Consider the following 20,361-nt stretch of genomic DNA (forward strand, 5'->3'; position numbering starts at 1 on the left):
CCCGGGGCGGGCGGAGCGCCCCGGCCTCTCCCGGCAGAGCCGGTGCGGGTCCGGCGGGCAGCGGCTGCAGGGCCCGGCCCGGGCACCGGCCCCCCCGCGGCAGAAGCCTCCGCCATGGGCAGCTGCGTGGGGCGGCCGCGCGGGGAGCGCCCGCCGGCCCCGCGCCACCCCCGCAAGCGAGCAGGTGAGCGGGGCCGCGGAGCCCCGGGGAGCCAGCCCCGCACCGGGCCTCTGCGGGGGCTGGGGGGCGCGGCCGGCTCCCGGGACAGCCCCCCCCCGGCCGGCCCGGCTCCCGTGACAGCCCCCCCACCGCTCCCCCCCCGGCCGGCCCGGCTCCCGTGACAGCCCCCCCCCCCGCTCCCCCCCCGGCCGGCCCGGCTCCCGTGACAGCCGCCCCCCCGCTCCCCCCCCGGCCGGCCCGGCTCCCGTGACAGCCCCCCCCCCGCTCCACCCCCGGCCGGCCCGGCTCCCGTGACAGCCGCCCCCCCGCTCCCCCCCCGGCCGGCCCGGCTCCCGTGACAGCCCCCCCCCCCGCTCCCCCCCCGGCCGTCCCGGCTCCCGTGACAGCCCCCCCCCCGCTTCCCCCCCGGCCGTCCCGGCTCCCGTGACAGCTCCCCCCCCCGGCCGTCCCGGCTCCCGTGACAGCTCCCCCCCCCGGCCGTCCCGGCTCCCGTGACAGCTCCCCCCCCCGGCCGTCCCGGCTCCCGTGACAGCTCCCCCCCCCGGCCGTCCCGGCTCCCGTGACAGCTCCCCCCCCCGGCCGTCCCGGCTCCCGTGACAGCTCCCCCCCCCGGCCGTCCCGGCTCCCGTGACAGCTCCCCCCCCCGGCCGTCCCGGCTCCCGTGACAGCTCCCCCCCCCGGCCGTCCCGGCTCCCGTGACGGCTCCCGTGACAGCTCCCCCCCCCGGCCGTCCCGGCTCCCGTGACAGCTCCCCCCCCCGGCCGTCCCGGCTCCCGTGACAGCTCCCCCCCCCGGCCGTCCCGGCTCCCGTGACAGCTCCCCCCCGGCCCCGTCCCGGCCCCGTCCCGGCTCCCGTGACAGCCCCCCCCCGGCCCCGTCCCGGCCCCGTCCCGGCTCCCCCCCCCGGCCGTCCCGGCTCCCGTGACAGCTCCCCCCCCCGCTCCCCCCCCGGCCGTCCCGGCTCCCGTGACAGCCCCCCCCCCGCTCCCCCCCCCGGCCGTCCCGGCTCCCGTGACAGCCCCCCCCCCGCTCCCCCCCCCGGCCGTCCCGGCTCCCGTGACAGCCCCCCCCCCGCTCCCCCCCCCGGCCGTCCCGGCTCCCGTGACAGCCCCCCCCCCGCTCCCCCCCCCGGCCGTCCCGGCTCCCGTGACAGCCCCCCCCCCGCTCCCCCCCCCGGCCCCGTCCCGGCTCCCGTGACAGCCCCGTCCCGGCCCCGTCCCGGCCCCGTCCCGGCTCCCGTGACAGCCCCCCCCCCGCTCCCCCCCCCGGCCGTCCCGGCTCCCGTGACAGCTCCCCCCCCCGCTCCCCCCCCCGGCCGTCCCGGCTCCCGTGACAGCTCCCCCCCCCGCTCCCCCCCCCGGCCGTCCCGGCTCCCGTGACAGCCCCCCCCCCGCTCCCCCCCCCGGCCGTCCCGGCTCCCGTGACAGCCCCCCCCCCGCTCCCCCCCCCGGCCGTCCCGGCTCCCGTGACAGCCCCCCCCCCGCTCCCCCCCCCGGCCGTCCCGGCTCCCGTGACAGCCCCCCCCCCGCTCCCCCCCCCCGGCCGTCCCGGCTCCCGTGACACCCCCCCCCCGCTCCCCCCCCCCGGCCGTCCCGGCTCCCGTGACAGCCCCCCCCCCCGCTCCCCCCCCCGGCCGTCCCGGCTCCCGTGACAGCCCCCCCCCCGCTCCCCCCCCCGGCCCCGTCCCGGCTCCCGTGACAGCCCCCCCCCGGCCCCGTCCCGGCCCCGTCCCGGCTCCCGTGACAGCCCCCCCCCGGCCCCGTCCCGGCCCCGTCCCGGCTCCCGTGACAGCTCCCCCCCCCGGCCGTCCCGGCTCCCGTGACAGCTCCCCCCCCCGGCCGTCCCGGCTCCCGTGACAGCTCCCCCCCCCTGGCCGTCCCGGCTCCCGTGACAGCTCCCCCCCCCGGCCGTCCCGGCTCCCGTGACAGCTCCCCCCCCCGGCCGTCCCGGCTCCCGTGACAGCTCCCCCCCCCCGGCCGTCCCGGCTCCCGTGACAGCTCCCCCCCCCGGCCGTCCCGGCTCCCGTGACAGCTCCCCCCCCCGGCCGTCCCGGCTCCCGTGACAGCCCCCCCCCCGCTCCCCCCCCCGGCCGTCCCGGCTCCCGTGACAGCCCCCCCCCCGCTCCCCCCCCGGCCGTCCCGGCTCCCGTGACAGCCCCCCCCCGGCCCCGTCCCGGCCCCGTCCCGGCTCCCGTGACAGCCCCCCCCCCCGGCCCCGTCCCGGCTCCCGTGACAGCCCCCCCCCCGGCCCCGTCCCGGCTCCCGTGACAGCCCCCGTCCCGGGCACCCCGCGTGGGGGGGGGGTCTCCCCAGCCGGGTCCCGTGACAGCCCCTCCCGGGCACCCCGCGTGGGGAGGGGGGGTCTCCCCAGCCGGCTACTTAGCCACCATCCCTGAGCTCTGGGCTCCTACTTCAGGCTTGCGACTCCCTCACCCGCCGGGCGCGGACCCCGGCTGGCACAGCACCCTGCTCCGCTTGGGTCCCCCGGGGTCAGAGCGGCGAGGCTGTCTGACCAACGGGGACCCAAACCACCCCCAGCCCTGCCGGAGAAACCCAGCAGCCCAGCCTCTGGGCTTCATAGCTGGGTGTGAGGCAGCTCCCACGTGTGGCTGGCGCTCAGGGTACCAGGACAGCCTCAGGAGTCTGCCCTGTGTAATGGGGCCGTGTGCAATCCATGTACACACGCATGTCAAAGAGGCATGTGCAGCCTGTGTGGGTCAGCGCCGGGAGAGTGACAGCACCTAGCGCCATGCCAGCCAAGCCATGCCCAGAAACTGCGTTCACTGCCCCAGCCATGGACAAGTCAGACGTGATGCTACCTGTCACTTCCCTGCAGCGGGACTGCTGAGGGGGGCACGACGGGGCTCTCCAAAAGAGCTGCTCGCGGCGGCCTGTCCCCCAGTGTCAGGGAGCTGTGTTGGCAGAGGCCAGATGTCCCGCACTGAGGATTGCACTTTAGCGAGAAGCTGGCCTTAAAGAGACAAAAGCTGGGTAAATCTGAGACAGCCAGAGCTTTGCCTAGCTCCTGCAGTGCATTCAGGGCCAGACCATATTCTGCCCTGCCCTGGGGGTGGCCTCCTATGCCACAGCGGACTGGTCGTGCTTTGTACCCTGTTTGAGTCAGGAGCTTCGTATATCCTCTTTGCACCTGGAGCAGGATCCAGCCCGGGTGTGTAATGTTACCTGGTGTCTGGCGAGCCTTTCTTGCACGGAGCAGGGTTAGCTGGGACTGTCCGGCTTCCATCGGGCCTAGATCGTTGTGCGAATAGCCTTTTGGAGGGGGGGCTTAGGGAAAAAAGGAAGCATTCCTAGGAATTACCCTGGGAAGCATGAAACCCAAGTGCTCTTCACCCTGCTGCTTCAGGACACAGGCTGACGATGAGCAGGGGACAGGGAGAAATACCCCCCGGGGGGTAGGCTTGCACAGCTGGGACCCCTGTGCCATACCTTGCTTTGGCTACTGCGGGAGACAGAAGTAGGGACTTGGATGGGACACTGTTCTGCTGGCAGGCCGGGCTGGCTGGATCCTCCTGGTACTTTCTGCTTTGGCGTTTCCTGAAAATAACACAGCAGATTCTGTCCCAGCTCTTTTATCCACCTACGGAAAAAGGGGCCACTTCTGCCTGTGCTTCAGGGGCCTTAAAATTTTGTTTGGGGGCTATTCCAAGCCCCCTTCTCCGTGAGCTGCCAGAGAGCTAGCAGCTGGAGTTGTGTATTGGAAGCGTTCTCAGAGGAGTTCCTGTTGACATGTGGTCGGGATTGTGCAAGTGCAAACCTTGTGGACTAGACTGAGTCACCTAGCAACAAACCCAAATACCCACCCAAGTCTGATTATCTACCGCCCCGCACAGACCTGCAGACAGGCTGTCCCCTGCTGAGACCCTGGCAGATCGTAGGCTAAGCAGGGGTGGGTTTGGTCAACATTTGGATGGGAGAATTGCAGGGAAACTGAGTGTTGGGAGAAGGGGTGTTGTGATCGTGATTCAGTGGAAGAGACCCCTGCTGCTCATGAGCCTTAAAGATCCCCTGGGATTCTTTTGGGAAGTGTTTTGGGAACCTCAGTGTGCTGGCTGAATTCTAACTGAAGAACTGCTTTGTCTCTATATTCTCCTGCAGTTTCAGCTGGCTGTGGTGTGCATTGCTTTGTGTCCTAAGCTCTTGTACCATTGCTGTTACACAGCCTCCATGCTGCACCTCAGAGGTGGATGCATATCAGTGGTGGGTGAAGTGATCCTTGCCTGTCCCTCTCTCCGTAGAGGTGTTGTGATGTTTAATTAGTGGTGTACTTGGGAACTGTGGGAGGGCTGTATTGATTGCATGGTGTGACTGCAGATTACGCCCGTGATAAGCGGCTTCAAGCATTCCATGCACCAGCCTCGCCAGGACTGGGGGCAGGGTGGCTGTGGGGCTGACTCACGCTCCCTTCCTGTCACACAGCCCTCCCCTGCGTGGCACTGGGGATAACTACTCTGTTTATGGAAAGCAGGAGAGGAGAAACAGGCAGCGGGGTCATGGGGTGGGGAGCAGGGACTGTGAGCGGCATCTTCCTAGAGAGGAGAGTCCCAGCATGGCTCCTGGACCTGAGCACGGACAGGCTTGGAGCCAGAGGGGTTTTTCTGTAGGAGAATGCCAGCAGCCAGGGCCCCAGACCTGACCAGCTTCCAAATCCTTGTGACCTGCCTAATAGCTGCTGGCACGGCAGAGGTGGGCATTGGGGGAAGCCCACTGCCAGAGGTGGCTGTTGGACACCAGGCAGCCCGGCGGGTTCCAGGTCCAGGCACCAAGCAGCCCGCAGCGAATAGTGTGCGCTCTGCGGCCTTCCTGAGCAGGAGCTGGGCATGCTGGGCGCTTGGTGCCAGCGTCCAGGCTCCGGTGGGGAAGAGGCCTCATTCCGGGGGGGGAGGGGGGGCTGTTGCTCACAGCTGGACAGGAACTGCTTACCCAGGGCCTGCTTCTCCCCAGCCTCTGAGCTGTGCCCAGTGGGGCTGTACCAAGGTGGCTGCAGGACTCTGAGGGTGATTGGTGCCCGGGCTCTCCCAGCTTGGGTCTGTCCTCGCTGCCTTTCCCCCAGCTTGTGGCAGGCGTGAGCAGATTCGCCCTGCTCTGCGCACCCTGCGAGCTCATTGCCTGGTGCCAGCTGTACAGTAGGATTGGGCATGGGGCTCTCTGTGCGCACGGAGCAGGGCCGCTGCTCTAATGCCGCAGCGTCTCTCCGCTGCAGGAACAGCGCCCCATCCACCCCTCCTTCCACCTGCTGCGCTCCTGCCTCCTTTCCCCCAGGGTCGCCACTCCCCACCGCGGCACTATCCCCTCTGCAGAGCCCTGGTGGGGCAGGACTCCTCACTGATTAGCCAGGGGTCCTGGCTCCGTACTCTGTTTGGTTTTGCAGCTGTGTGGCCATGCGAGGTGCTTCACAAACAGCTCCTTGCTGCCGAGCTCCCTGGGGCAAAGCTGGGGGCTGGGTGCCCCCTGCTCCCATCAAAGCCATGGGGAGATCAGGCTGCTGGTGTAGGTGCCTAAACAGGGGGCCTCGCCTTGCGCCCCCAGTCTGAGAGTCTAGGCCTTGCCCTCTTGCTGCCCGCCTCGTCCTCCCCCCCTCCCCAGCTGGGCAGGGAGGCCCAATTCGATTTTCAAACACCTGAACTTAGCCACAGGCTGGGGAGTCTGAGCTGACAGCTGGGCTCCTGCCTGGCCCCATGGGAGCTCGCCCTCCCTTAGCCATGTACGTGCTCCCCCCAAGGGCAGCACTGGGGGAGCGGGGCCCGGAGGAGGCCTTCACTCCTGTGGCCGGACTGACCCTCGACCCCTCCTGCCATTCAGGCCTGGGGTCTGAGTCGGAGGTGCTGGGGAATCTAAGTGCAGTGAGGGTGGATCAGCAGCTCCTCCCGGAGAAGCCAGTTCTGCATTCCTGCAGGCCCCAGCTGTGAGCGCCAGCTGGCCTCGGCTGGGTCACCTTCTGCTTTCCCGAGCCCGTCAGCTCCCCACCAGACATGCTGACTGCTTAGGTTTTCTTGCAGAACGTCTGCCCTGCAGTACTCCTCCTGCTGTCCCACCCACGGGCTCCTACAGGGCAGCAGGGGAAGTCTCCCCAGGGGACTCCTGTGGACTTGGGGCTGTGAAGCTGGGAGCACAGAGCTCCTGGGGAAAGTCGCTCGCCGCGTGTGGGGTGCAGGACGGTCCCAGTAGCTGGGACAGCACCTGGCTGCGTGCATGGGAGACAGGGCTGGTTCCTGGCCTCTTGCCCCAGTGCTCTCACTGCATGGCAGGAGCCCCAGGACTGCAGCTAACTGGTGTGAGATGGAGCAGGCTTGATGGGGGTGCAGCCCACGGAGACGCGTGAGCCAGGCTGACAATCGGGGTGGAGCATTGCATGCTGGGATCTGTTCATCATGGGTCACACTGTAGGGTTCATGGGGCTCGTCCCCAGGCTGTTGTGCTGAGGTCAGAGCGTGCCACTCCCAGCCCAGAAGAGGGGGGCAGGTGGGCAGCCAAACCTGCTCCCCCTGGAGCAGCCTCTCCCCCCTCCAGCCCTGCCATGCCTTGGCTCTCCCACACACACCTGGTGACCTGGCATCTTGGGCTGGGCCCTTTTTTCCCTCTGGGTTTCCCCTGCGTTGGCAGGAGGATCCAGAGTTCCTTCCATAGCGCGAGCTGCTCCCTTGGCTCCAGAGGTGCGCAGCGCTAGGGGCTCCTGCAGGGCAAGGGGTGAGCTGGGGCCCTAGTGAGCTGGGGCCCAGGCTAGTGAGCACTCTCTAGAGGTGAAGGCGGGTGGGTCGTTGGTGCTGCCCGGATGTGCCCAGAGACTGTGTCGGTTCCTGCGGGGCGGCTTCTCCAAGCATTGCTTGGGCTCCCGAGACGTCTCCCTGCGGGTTTGGGGGGCGCAGTCCTGGGGTGGCACCTGCTGCCACTCCCCCTGGCTTGGATAATGTTCCTCCCAGGGGCAGCGTGCCTGCTGCAGATTGTCTCTCTGCGCAATAAAGGGGCTGGTCTCTGGACAAGCGGGGAGCCGGCCGGGCCTGGCAAGGTTTACAGTGAGCCGACAGCTGGCTTGTGATCTCCCTTCTGCCAGGCTGGAGCAGCATGGGGCTCGTCAGGGGAGAGCGCAGGGCCAGGGGCGCCCTCTGGCAGGGCTGGGGAAAGATGGACCCACTTGCTGCAGCTACGCTGGGGTGAGGGGCTGCAGCGTCCTGCCTGGGTTCCAGCCTGGCTTGATCAGACCCAGGCCCGGGGGCAGCTTCTGACAACAGCTGTTGTAGGGAGGGTTCATGGGGGTGGCTCCCTCTCGGGAGCTAGGCTGAACACAGTGAATCTGTTGCTGCTGAGTCACTGCATAGGGTTCAAGTGTGTCTGGAGTTCTTGCCCCCGTGTGTGTAAAATCCCCCGGGACTCCCCACAGGCTGAGACCCAGGTGTCCTGGGAGGAGACTACGGGGAACCAGGAGTGTGAGGAACAGCTCCCTGCTGGGGATGGATCCGTCGGGGGACAGACTGGGAGCCCCAGTGCTTGATGCTAGGCCTGGTCTATGCCGTAGCTAAGTTGCTGAGAGTGTGAGAGATTCCCCCCCCCCCCCCCCCGCCCAGCACCATGGCTATGCCAACCCAACCCAGTGTGGACGTGGCTCAGCCAATGGAGTGATGCCTCTGTCGCCTTAGCTACCGCTGCTTGGAGATGGGGCGTTCCCACGGCGATGGAAATCCTAGAAGATCAGGGTTGGAAGGGACTGTCACGGAGTGTGGGGGAGTCCGGGCCCTGCACCCCTCTTCCAGGGATTCACTGAGACTCTCAGCCAGCCAGTAAAACAGAAGGTTTATTGGACAACAGGAACACAGTCTGAAACAGAGGTTGTGGGCACACCCAGGACCTCTCAGTCAAGTCCTTCTGGGGGAGCAGCGAGCTTAGACCCCAGCCCTGGGGTTCCCTGCGTTCCTCCACCCAGCCCCAAACTGAAACTAAACCCCCCCAGCAGGCTCCCTCCTGCAGCCTGTCTTCACATTCCTGGGCAGAGGTGTTACCTCCCCCTCCCTGCTCAGGTGACAGGCTCTCAGGTCTCCCATCCCCAGGGCACATTCCCAGGTCAACACTCCCCCCTCCCTGCTGAGTCACATCCTCACAGGGACCTCAGGAGTCATCTAGTCCCACCCCTGCTCAAAGCAGGACCAGCCCCAACTAAAAATCATCCCAGACAGGGCTTGGTCAAGCTGGGCCTTAAACACCTCTAAGGAAGGAGATTCCACCCTCTCCCTAGGTAACGCATTCCAGGGCTTCACCACCCTCCTAGTGAAAGAGTGTTTCCTAATATCCAGCCTAGACTTCCCCCACTGCAGCTTGAGACCACTGGTCACCTGGTCCCCGCACCTGGCTGTGGCCCCGGGCCGAGTGCAGAGAGCCCTGAGCACACAGACGTGTCTGCTGGACTCCTGCGGGAGCTGGTACAGTCAGCTCCCTCCACTCCCAGAGAGGGCGAGAGCCCCCAGGGCAAGGAAACCTGCCGCTGTATGGCCACGGGGCTCCTCAGTAACGTGAAGCCAGCAGGACCACCCCCAGGCTGCATGTGCTTCCTCCCGGGATGCTGAGGGACCTCCGGCCACGTCTGCCCCTGGTGCGCACAGCTCTGGGACCCCGCTCCAGAAGCAGAAGACTGGGGGCACAGACCCACCGCCTGGTGGGCTACCCCACGTGGCTCTTGGCCTGGCACCCTTGGTTACAAAACTCCCAGTGCCAGTCCCTGTCCCACATCTGTGCCTGGCACTTGCATCCTGCAGGGTTTGCCCCAGACTCCTGCAGACAGGTGCCTAGTTCCAGCCCCGCAATGACTATCCCAGCTGCCATCCTTAGCCAGGTACCTGCTGTATCAGTTTGGGGCTTCCTGCCTGAGTAACCTCCTGTGTCGGTGAGTTCCACAGGCTGCCGAGCTCACCTACCCTAGCACCATCCGCTCTGTTGGTAGTGCTGTGCAACAGACAACAGCTTTCAGGCAAGTGTCTCCCTTGAAGCTGCAGGGATGTCGGGGAGCCAGCGTGGCATTTCCCCGGTCTTGCGAGAATGGCTCGGAGCTGTTTAACAATGGCTCATGCTCCCCGGTGCCCTGACTCAGAGGAGAGTGCCCCCCTCGCTGAGCCGCCGGCCCTAGTGCGGGGCTGGAGCACTGGGGTCAGTGCTGGCCCAGAGGGGCCATGCCCAGCGCTGCCCTGTGCAAAGCTGCCTGCTGCTGCATGAGCAAGGGGAACCAGCAGGAGGCAGCGTGCCCTGCAGCCTCTCCCCCCAGAGCTGGTGTGCGCCAGGGGGCTGGGTGTGGAGGGCTCCCAGCATCACTTCCTGCTGAGGGATCTCTCCATGTGCCAGGGTAGCAGCCTGGGCCCGCTGGTACCTGTGCATGCTGCGGAAGGGTTGAATTTCCATCTCCTCCCCATGTGCTAGGGAAAGTGGCATGTTGGCACTGACCCACAGCCTCTGCCCCCCACATGCCCTGCAGCAGCCCAGCCCCCAGCCTGCCCTTGCTGTCTCTGCTGGGCTAGCCAGGGACCCTGGGATGTGGCAGCTACAAACTGACTGCAGCCCCCTGGAGACACCTCTTGTCACGGAGTCCCCGGGCGATGCTCTGGAAGGGCTCCTTACGAAGCCAGGCAGGACTCTGGGGAAGTCTCCTCTTGGGGAGCAGCCTGTCTGCAGGACACACAGCTCACCCAGCTTCCACCTTCCTGGGTCTGACCTCGGAGCACTCAGCATCCTCTGCCCCTCTGTGCGCTTCCCACAGCGAGTCCGCCCAGGCAGGGTCCTGGGGGGGCCAGAGGGTGCTGCCCCCCAACTCCACAGTCAGACGCGACTCTCAGCCAGCCAGGAAAATAGGTTTATTAGACGACAGGAACTTGGTCTAAAACAGAGCTTGTAGGTGCAGAGAACCGGCCTCCTCAGCTGGGTCCATTTTGGGGGGCAGTGAGCCAGACAACCACGTCTGCCCTTCACTCCATGTCCCAGCCAGCCTCAAACTGAAACTCCCTCCAGCCCCTCCTCCTCTGGGCTTTGTCCCTTTCCCAGGCCAGGAGGTCACCGGATTCCTTTGTTCTCCAACCCTTTAGCTCTCACCTTGCAGGGGGGAAGGGCCCAGGCCATCAGTGGCCAGGAAACAGGGTGTCGGCCATTGTCTGTGTCCAGACCCCTGCACACACCTGCCCTCTAGGGCTCTGCAATGATCATACACCCTTACCCCACCACCTAGATACTTAAGAACTGCCTAGGGGAAACTGAGGCACCCCCACACTATTCAGAGGAAACATTAAGAACAGTCCTGCTTCATCACACCTCTACACCGAGTCCATGGGGCCAGCCTGGGGCCAAGCCCCTGCCCTACAACTCCCCATGCGCTGCCCTAGCTGGTGAGGTACCAGACCGGGGGGCATGTATGGGTGCTGGGTCTCTGCAGAGCCGGTCTCATTCCACAGGGGCCAGGGATTGGTCGCGCTTCGGCCGTCCCCAGCACTGTGGGGAGTGACGTCACTGGCTGGGGATCCGGACCCGCTGCTGTCGGTGATGCCAGTGCTAGGAGGGGTGGGGAGCAGAGTGGAGGGCGAGCTGCCTGGATCCTGTTGGCCTGGCCCCAAGCGCAAGAAGTGGCCCAACCTGTCTTGGTTTTCCTGCGGGAGGCCCTGGGAGCTGCCGAGGGGGTGGGGGCTGCCCGGGCCAGGCATCGAACGGCACAAGGCGATTAGAGACCGCGATAAATAGAACAGGCTTAACTCCTGCGTCCCTGCCTACCTGGGCCTGGCTCCCTGCGGGGCCTACCTGGGCCTGGCTCCCTGCGGGGCCTGCCTGCACGGGGCACAGTTCGCTGTTCCCACGTCTCTCACTGACCGTCCGCCCTGTCTGCTCCAGCGCTGGCCTGGCGCGGCTGCCTGGCCTGGGCCCGTGCTCGGTGTCGGCTTCTGGCCATCCCCCGGTGATGGGAACAGAGAGGGAGCGGTGGCCGGCTGGTCCCGTAGCGCTCCACACAAACCAAAGCGCTGGGTGGTGCAGGGAGCCGCCCTGGCCAGCCCTGGGGTTGGCAGCGCCCTTCCAGCGCCCGAGACTTCCCCAGTGCTCTGCCCTGCAGGAGTCCAGCGCCCGTCAGAAATGCAGCTGCTTCTGGGGCGCGAGGGAGTTGTGAGCGGCACAAACCCTGGCTCTGATGCCCAGGCCGGGCAGGCAAGACCTCGGCCTTTGAAGGCCTTCGCCCGACAGTCCCTGGCCCCCGCAGCGCAATCCGCGAGGCTGTGTCTGGGGAGGAGGAGCTGGGTTGGCCCTGCTGGGCTGGAGCTGAACTCACCTGACACTGGCGGGAGCTGTGGTGGCTGCGGGCGCTGAGCAGCCCAGGGGTGCAGAGGGATGTGGATGTGGTTGGCCCCATGCCCGGCTCCCCCGTGGCGGGACCTGCTGCCTGGGTGCTGGCCCACTGGCGGTCGCTATACTGGGTCTTGAAAGGGAATTGGATCCTAGCTCCACCTTCCCTGCAGCCAGGTCTTACAGCCGGGGCGTCTGGAGCCGGCGAGGGGCGAGGGCAGCCCAGGCTGTGACGGCCAGGGGCCCTGGTGTCCTTTCTCTGCTGTGGCACAGAGCCCTGCAGCGAGGGGGCCCCGACTCTGGCCAGGGTGGGGGAGTGCAGGGCCTGTCTCCCCGGCCCCTCTCGGAGGATCCCAGAGCCGCCGGGGCTGCGCTCGTGGCCTGACACTGGGCTTGTGGCTCCAACCCATGGCGGAGCTGGGCTCGCTTTGGGGATGGGGTGTCCTGTGCCTCATGGCAGCGCTGAGGGAGCAGGGAAGGGCCAGGTTTGCCTGCCCAGGGCCCAGCTGTGGCCTGGCTGCGGTGATCTCCGGGCCGTGCATGGGGCAGTGTGTCGGAGCGACCCGGGGCCCAGAACTAGTCTGGTCTCAGAGCAGCGCTTGAATTCAGGCTGGGGTGGTGGGGGCAGGGCCCCTTCTCTGTGCGAGCTGGAGCCGACTGCCAGGGCATGGGGCTGGAGACAGGCTCGGCTGCCCTCTTCAGCCGTGGGGGGATCGTGCGCGTCCTGCGGCCCTCGGGGGGGGGGGGGGGCTGCGCTGGAGCCCGGCCTCCCGGTGGGCTGGGGGTGAGGTGGCCATCGGCACAAGCACCGGGGCTGGGCCCAGGTCTCTCTTCACAGCCCACACAGGCTGCTCCGCGGGCATCATGCCAGTGTTCCCTGGCCGAGCGGGGCCCGCGGAGCCGGTGTCTGGAGGGCAGGGGGCTGGTACAGGCTGGGCCTGTGGGCGGGCTGCGCTCAGCCACCGGAGCGCCGGGGCGAGGATGAGTCCTGGCTGCAGCTGCTCTCCCCCCCCGCCTTCGCCCTTCAGAGTCCCCCGCAGCCCTGACGCAGCCGGCCCAGCCCAGGGCTCTGTGATCTCTGCCCTGGTTGTCAATATCTACCACCTGAAGCTCCTCCCACCCCTTTCCCTGCCCGGGCATGTCCCAATGCCTCCTGCCCCAATGCCCCCCCTTCCTGCTTGTGGGACAGGGCGACCCAGGGAGCCCCCAGCTAGTGCAGGTGGCCTCAGCCCAGCCGCGTGACACACACACACACGCATGGTGCCACACGGCACCTGGCCTGGCGGAGCTGCCTTGCTCCCTCTCAGGGGAGCCTGGCCTCTGACATGGGCTGCAGAGCATGGGGGGCTGGGACTCCTGCCCTCGGCACCCCCTTCCCTGGGCGGCAGCCCCCTGACAGGTGCCCCCTGCTCTCCCTGCCCTGGTGCTATCCCCATAACTGCAGGGTGGATTTGAACATCCAGCACTCAAAGCAGGTCACTGCCATGCACTGACTGGCTTACCCAGCCGTGCCCATGGTCTCTGAGGGAAAACCCAGCTGTCTAACGTGCCCTGTACAGACACCCCGAAACAGCCTTTCCCTGCGTGCCCTGCAGCCCCCGAACACAGAGCAAGAGGAGCCCGGGGGGGGGCAGTGCCCGCCTCTTTGTGCAGTCATGGCCATGCGTGTGCCCTGGTCCCCGTGACCTGGGCTCGAAGTCACAATACCAAGCAGCCAGCTGGCTGCCAGGCTGCACCTGCACGGCTTGTTCCCTGGCTTTTGGGACCCCTACTATGCACATGGCTCCAGGGCCCCACTGGTCCCTGTGCATCTCCCTTGTGAAGGCCTGGCGTCAGTCCCCTGGTGAGGGTGCCCTGGCCAGCAGCCGGTCCCTCTCTGTACTTGTGAGTGAGTTACGCCTCCCACCTTGTCCCTGGGGGGCAGGGGGCACCATGCCTGTTCTACAGATGGGGAAACTGAGGCATGAGGGAGTGACTTGCCCAAGGTCACACATGGCAGGCAGATAGAGAACCCAGGAGTCCCGGCAGCCCCATACATTAGTGCCAGTGCATCCTTTCTTGTCTGCTCCTCCCCTGCCCCCAGGAGTGGGTGAGCCCGATAATCCCCACGCTCTGACTCCGGCTAATTCCCTGAGCTATAAATATTGCCCTTGGCCAGGGGCCTCTAAGTCACTGCAGCCGCCTGGCAGGGCAGGATTAGAGCAGCTGCCTGGCGGGGGGCAGGGGCGCCTGCTTCCGGCCAGGGCTCCCAGTCAGGCCTCTCCCGAGGGTGGGACCTGCACACGTTCCTGTTAGCAGGGCAATCAGGGACCTGTGACCCCCTCTGCCCTGACGGAGAGCCACCGAGGGGGCTGGTTTGTGGACCGCTGCTGTGCCCTGCAATGGGGCTGGACAGGGCCCCTGGGACCTCAGGAATACTGGCCCTCACTCCTGACCCACAGCCCCCAATACCCCAGCCCTGGGCTCCCCCCCCAGCTCTGCCAGTGCCCCACACCCCCCCCAAGCTCTGCTGTTGCCCCTCACTCCCAACCCTCCGCCCCCAATAGCCCAGCCCAGAACACTCAATATCTACCACCTGAAGCTCCTCCCACCCCTTTCCCTGCCCTGGCATGTCCCAATGCCTCCTGCCCCAGTGCCCCCCCTTCCTGCTTGTGGGGCAGGGCAACCCAGGGAGTCCCCAGCTCGTGCAGGTGGCCTCAGCCCAACACAGAGAGAGAGAGAGAGAGAGAGAGAGAGGGGGGCTGGTCTCAGCGCACCGGGCTGAACACTGCGCTGGGGGACGGGTCCCTGGGATGTGCCCAGCTCGGTTCCCCTTCAGGAGGGGCTGGTGTGCCCCAGCTCTGCCTGGTGCCTGTGGGGTGTCCCTTCTGCGTGGGGGAAGGCAGGGGTCCGCAGGCGGGTGCTGGCCCAGCTGTGCCGGGGGCAGGGGTCTGCAGGCAGGTGCTGCCCCAGCTGTGTTGGGGGCAGGGGTCCGCAGGCGGGTGCTGGCCCAGCTGTGCCGGGGGCAGGGGCACCAGGGGGGCAGGGTCTGCAGGCAGGTGCTGGTCCAGCTGTGCCAGGGGCAGGGGGGCAGGGTCTGCAGGCAGGTGCTGGTCCAGCTGTGCCGGGGGCAGGGGTCTGCAGGTAGGTGCTGGGCCAGCTGTGCCAGGGGCAGGGGTCTCCAGGTGGGTGCTGGCCCAGCTGTGATGGGGGCAGGGGCACCAGGGGGCAGGGTCTGCAGGCAGGTGCTGGCCCAGCTGTGATGGGGACAGGGGGGCAGGGTCTCCAGGTGGGTGCTGGCTCGGGGTCCCTGCTGAGCTCTCTGTCCCCCCCCCACAGGCCGCAATGAGCCCCTGCGGAAGGAGCGGCCCAAGTGGAAGAGCGACTACCCCATGACGGACGGCCAGCTGCGCAGCAAGCGGGACGAGTTCTGGGACACGGCGCCCGCCTTCGAGGGCCGCAAGGAGATCTGGGATGCCCTGAAGGCGGCTGCCTACGCTGTGGAGGCCAACGACCATGGGCTGGCCCAGGCCATCCTGGATGGTGCCAGCATCACCCTGCCCCATGGTAGGCAGGATGAGGACGGGGGGCGGGAGGGGGGCGGACACATCAGGCAGGATGGGGACCTGAGGGGGGAGGGGGACAGGAACTTCAGGCCAGCAGGGTGGGAGGGGGCATGGGGCAGGGACTTGGGGCCAGAGGGGCAAGATGGTGACATATGGCGGGCAGGGGCTAATGGGGTGGGATCAGAATGGGGGCCCGGGCTTTGGACCCACGGGCAGGGCGGGGGATGCAGTGCTGCAGGAGAACCGCTGGAGGGCAGACAGATTCCTCTCCCTGTGCAGGGGTAGACACCAGTGGGGCCAGTAAGAATTGAAAGAGGGCTGAGGGAGGGGACTGGTGCCTGCACAGCAGGGTGGGAGGGTTCAGGGGGGCAGCTCATCCCAGGGGCCCCATGACACTAACTGCCCTGCCCCTCGTCAGCAGGGCAGCCACGGCTGACTGTGTCCCTTCCCCTCTGCGCTGGGCCGCCCCAAGGCAGGGCATGTTGGCCGGGGGGGTGACCCAGGAGTGGGCCCTGCACTGGGGAAGCCTCTGGAGCCTGCTGGTGGGGGTGGCTGAGATGGGCTCTACCTCCAGGGTGAAGCCTGGAAGCTGTTGGAACCGCTGTGCCCCCAAACCATTCAGCTGGGCTGGCTTCTCAAACTGCTCTGCTGATGACACACAGCCCACCCCTCCGGGCCCTGTTATCATCCAACACAACCACAGGGGCACCACACACCCAACTGAGTCACCTGAGTGCTTTACCTAAGCCACTCATGGACCAACAATGGAGGCACCAGCCAGTGTTCCAGCTCCCGAGCCTTGCACCCCTACTGGAGTATAAACCCAGAATTATACCATCCTACACAGGGGTCTGTACGGTGCAAGCTCATTAATTAGTCTGCTTCCCCCTCGATGTGGGGAAGACATGCACCAGCCTTTGTTACAGAGCTGAGATTCCCTAATGCTTCACCCAAAAACAGACTGGTTAAGATAAAACATAAAATAGGTTTATTAACTACAGAAAGATAGATTTTAAGTGACTATAAATGATAGCAAACAAATCAAAGTAGATTACCCAGCAAATAAACAAAAATGCAATCTAAGCCTAATATACTAGATAGGATTTGAATCAAACAGTGTCTCACCCTGTGAGCTAGTACAAGCCATTTGTAGATGCTCTGTACACAGGCAGGAACCCTCTCTTCCAGCCTGGGAGTAGCACTTCCCCCAGTTCAGTCTTTGTTCCTCAGGTGTTTCCAGGTGTTGAGTTGTAGAGGGAGTGAGGCTCCTTGGTGATGTCACTTCCCCCTTTTAGTTTTTCCATACGGCGGGAACTCCTTAGATCCAAGCCAAGTGCCCAGCTCAGTTTATGGAAAAATACAGGTACCAAAATGGAGTTCAGTATCATGTGGTCTGGTCACATGCCCTTGCATGTCTCCCCGAGTCATAGCAGCCATTATCCATAGGCTGTCTGAAGGGTCCCCAGGTGAGGACAAGCCTTTCCCATGGCCCATTGTTTCCACGGATGGGCCATTAGCACTGTCTAGCTTCTTCCCTATTGTACCTGAAAGGTTAGCTGTGGGTGTGACCCAGAGCAAGCTCATCTGAAATACAGATACAAGGTTAATAGTCATAACTCCAGACACACAAATGATACATGCCTACAAATAGGATAATCATATTCAGCAAATTGTAACTTTTCCATTGATAGATGAATATGGGGCAGTGTCACACTGGACACAGACTATCTGCCTGCAGGGGCTCCCTGTGCCCCAGCCCCGCTGTCGGGGTGCTGGGGGGAGAGGCTCCCGGAACCCACTCACCCCACCTGGGATTGGGGTCTCCCTCGGCTCAGCTCCAGGCACGTGGGCAGCTCATGTGGCTCGGGCCGGTGGCTTCTCCCAGACTGAAATGAAGAGCCCCAGAGCTGTGCGGCTCGGGGGGTCCTGGCTGTGTCTAGTCCCGGAGCCCCAGCTCCCCCAGCCAGCTCTCAGATCCCAAAAGGAGAATCTATCTGACCGCTGGCACTGAGCCATGGTGCCTGAAAGGCCACACTTCTCCTGGGGCTGGGAGGTCTGTAGGGGCAGGGAAAGGGTGCGGGGGGGTGGGGGGAAGAGCTTCAGGAGGTGGATTTTGGGTGTTCTGGGCTGGAATACCTTCGGGCTGCAGGTTGGGATTGAGGAGCACCGTCAGAGCTATTTTGGGGGCAGGGGGTGTCATGGAATCCCTGGGCGATGCTCTGGAACTGCTCCCCATGACGCCAGGCAGGACTCTGGGGAAGTCTCCTTTCTGTGAGCAGCCTGTCTGCAGGACACACAGCTCACACAGCTTCCACCTTCCTGGGTCTGACCTCGGAGCATTCAGCCTCCTCTGCCCCTCCGTGCACTTCCCCCAGCGAGTCCGCTCAGGTGGGGTCCTGGGGAAGCCAGAGGGTCCTGCCCCCCAACTCCACAGTCAGACGGGACTCTCAGCCAGCCAGTAAAACAGAGGTTTATTAGACGACAGGAACATGGTCTAAAACAAAGCTTGTAGGTGCAGAGAACAGGACCCCTCAGCTGGGTCCATTCTGGGGGGCAGCGAGCCAGACCATCACGTCTGCCCTTCACTCCATGTCCCAGCCAGCCCCAAACTGAAACTCCCCCCAGCCCCTCCTCCTCTGGGCTTTGTTCCTTTCCCGGGCCAGGAGGTCACCTGATTCCTTTGTTCTCCAACCCTTTAGCTCTCACCTTGCAGGGGGGAAGGGTCCAGGCCATCAGTTGCCAGGAAACAGGGTGTCGGCCATTCTCTGTGTCCAGACCCCTGCATACACCTGCCCTCTAGGGCTCTGCAATGATCATACACCCTTACCCCACCCCCTAGATACTTAAGAACTGCCTAGGGGAAACTGAGGCACCCCCACACTATTCAGAGGAAACATTAAGAACAGTCCCACTTCGTCACAGCGGGACCCCAGGACTGGGCTAGCAGGGTCTGTGGGTCGGGATTGAGGGGCACCAGCAGAGGGGTCTGTGTTGTTGGTGGCTTCTGCCCGTGCTGTATCTGCCTCCAGCTCCTTCCCCTCACCACTTCGCTGGTGTCTCTGGCTCCCCGGCAGGGTCCCTAACTGAGTGCTACGATGAGCTGGGGAACCGCTACCAGCTACCCGTGTACTGCCTGGCGCCACCTGCCAACCTCATACTGGAGCGGGGCAGCGACGAGAGCACGGAGCCCCCGGAGCCTGCACCCAGCCCCCGGCGCGAGTTCCCGCTCAAGGTGCGGCTCTCCACCGGCAAGGACCTGCGGCTGAGCGCCAGCGTGGCCGACACCGTGGGGCAGCTGAAGAAGCAGCTGCAGGCCCAGGAGGGCATCGAGCCGGGCTGGCAGCGCTGGTTCTTCTCCGGCAAGCTGCTGACGGACCGCACGCGGCTGCATGAAGCCAAGATCCAGAAGGACTTTGTCATCCAGGTGATCGTGAACCAGCCGCTGGTGCCCAGGAACTGAGCCGGGCCGGCTGACGGGCGCAGGGGCTGCTGGGCCCCAGGGAAAGCCAGCGGGGCCCTCGGCGCCGGCGAACTGAGTCTCCACCCCAGAGGCGACAGCACTTGGAGCGTCACCTGCCGGGCACAGCTGGGCACGCAGCCCTGGGCAGAGCCGCACGGCGGGGCTCACGCTCGCCTCTGCGTCGATCCTCCCCGCCCCTTCGTGCCTGCTGCTGCCCCCCGTGCCCCGCTGCAGCCGCGGGCTGGGGGCTTGCTGGCATCAGAACACAGCTGCCCCGTCAAAGCCCTTTCCCTGGAGGTCAGTCTCAGGAAGGGCTGCCAGGGTGGGCACGGCGCCTTGGGGTGTGTGGGGCCTGTCTCACCCCATCGGCACTTGGACACTGTCATAAAATGGTTTAGAGGTTTGAGACCAAACCACTTCCTGTGGGAGCCGCGTTCCCAGGGACCCTGCAGTGCCCACGGCGCCTGGCACCTCGGGCTGCCCTCCTGAGCCTGGCTCCTGTGGTGAACCAGCCTGGGCACTCTGCCCTGCCGCCTGTCGCCTGGCACCTCCCAGCCGGGTAGGGGGCAGCTCTCCCGGTGTCTATGGGTCTCCATATTTATCAATAAAGCCTTTTTAGCTTCCCCCGGCCCCGATGCCTGCTTTCACATCGGCCAGGGCTGGGGCACAGGCATGGCCTGGCCAGCCTGCGTGGCACACCTGGGACTGCTCCTTAGAGCTGCCCCTTCCCAGCCCAGCCCAGCCCTTGGCCCTGCTGGACAGGGTACTGGCCTCACCCCAACCCCCCCGCCCCTCAGCCCACTGCTTCTCCCATGTCACCAAAGGGGGAAACTGAGGCACAGAGGGCCAGCGACTCCCCGGTCACTAGAGCAGATCTGGGAATTGAACCCAGGCGTTCTGGTGCCCAGTCTGCTGCTGTAACCACTAGGTTATGCCGCCTTCTCTGGTAACTGCCTAACTGCTGTTGTAGCCACTGATGGGCCCCTCCCCAGCGTCTGGAACCCGAAGCAGCCTCCGCCCACCTCCTGGGCTCCCTGCCCCCTTAGGCTGGCCAGCACCAGCCCCTGGCACCTATCTGAGCTCAGCCACCCTCTGGGGCTGGCTGCTCCCCTGAACACAGCCCCTTCCCCAGGCCCTCTGGACTCCGACAGGAGCATCTGGCCCCACCTGCACATGGAGACGCGGGCCTGTGGGGCATCACCTGGCTGCTCCCGGTGCCCAGGGGCCTGGCTGACCTTCCCATCTCAGCCCATGTCCCTATGGGCTCGGCAGGCCAGCGGGGCGGGGCAGGAAGACCTGGGTGCTTGCTGTGGGCACCGCCAGCCCTATCATCCCCAGGAAGGCCCTGCCGGGGCAGTGCCTGTCCCCTTCTCAAGCCCAACCCACCCGGCCCCCCACGAGTGGGGCACACAATTGGGCTTCCCTCAGCTCTGCCCCCTGGCTGGGAGGGTCCTGTGCCGGCAGCAGGGGTTACACTGTCTTGGCTGATGTCCACCTGCCGGCCGTGGGGCCCGGACGGAGCTGTGCCCCGGCAGGCGGCTCCTCCCAGCGGGGCAGGCTTGCCCCGCTCACCGCGGTGCCCGTCTCCGGGACGCGCCCACCTCGGGGTGACTTCAGGGCCCCCTACGGGGACCTCTGGTGGAGAGGTCAAAGGTCAGCACGGGGAGCATGGGGCAGGGGCAGCTGGTGTCCCCCACCCCTCGGGAGGCCCACCACCGTGACACAGCCCATGAAAAAGCTGGGCCAAAGCAGGGGGTGGAGAGCCCCCCACTGTTTCACCAGCCCCCAGTGTGTGGGGAGCAGAACCTGTCGGCCCCCGAGTGACTCGCACTGACCCCGGGCATTGCTTCTGGCAACAATGGT

At 65.8% G+C, this 20,361-nt stretch overlaps 1 protein-coding gene across 4 annotated transcripts; it reads left to right on the forward strand.

The window, feature by feature from the left end:
* Window positions 1-38: 38 nt before the first annotated feature.
* On the forward strand, window positions 39-19,121 carry UBTD1 (ubiquitin domain containing 1). Of its 4 annotated transcripts, XM_077823360.1 has the most exons (4): window positions 62-184; window positions 3,017-3,171; window positions 14,812-15,039; window positions 18,113-19,121. In XM_077823360.1, exons 3-4 carry the CDS (start codon window positions 14,865-14,867, stop codon window positions 18,496-18,498), a joined length of 561 nt encoding a protein of 186 aa, XP_077679486.1. In that variant the 5' UTR covers window positions 62-184; window positions 3,017-3,171; window positions 14,812-14,864; the 3' UTR covers window positions 18,499-19,121. The 4 variants fall into 4 exon arrangements, with proteins under 4 accessions (XP_077679483.1, XP_077679486.1, XP_077679485.1 ...); XM_077823357.1 differs by lacking the exon at window positions 3,017-3,171 and having other exon boundaries at window positions 39-184; XM_077823359.1 differs by lacking the exon at window positions 62-184 and having other exon boundaries at window positions 2,467-3,171.
* Window positions 19,122-20,361: the final 1,240 nt, after the last annotated feature.

This window comes from Eretmochelys imbricata, chromosome 7, assembly GCF_965152235.1.
Source record: "Eretmochelys imbricata isolate rEreImb1 chromosome 7, rEreImb1.hap1, whole genome shotgun sequence".
Lineage (NCBI taxonomy): Eukaryota > Metazoa > Chordata > Testudines > Cheloniidae > Eretmochelys > Eretmochelys imbricata.

Bases quoted from the DNA above. Each gene is read 5' to 3' on its own strand.
- UBTD1 (XM_077823357.1), top strand. From the start codon at position 115: ATGGGCAGCTGCGTGGGGCGGCCGCGCGGGGAGCGCCCGCCGGCCCCG. The intron at 185-14,811 runs GTGAGCGGGGCC...CCCCCCCCACAG, and splicing joins CCACCCCCGCAAGCGAGCAG to GCCGCAATGAGCCCCTGCGG. The intron at 15,040-18,112 runs GTAGGCAGGATG...GCTCCCCGGCAG, and splicing joins CAGCATCACCCTGCCCCATG to GGTCCCTAACTGAGTGCTAC.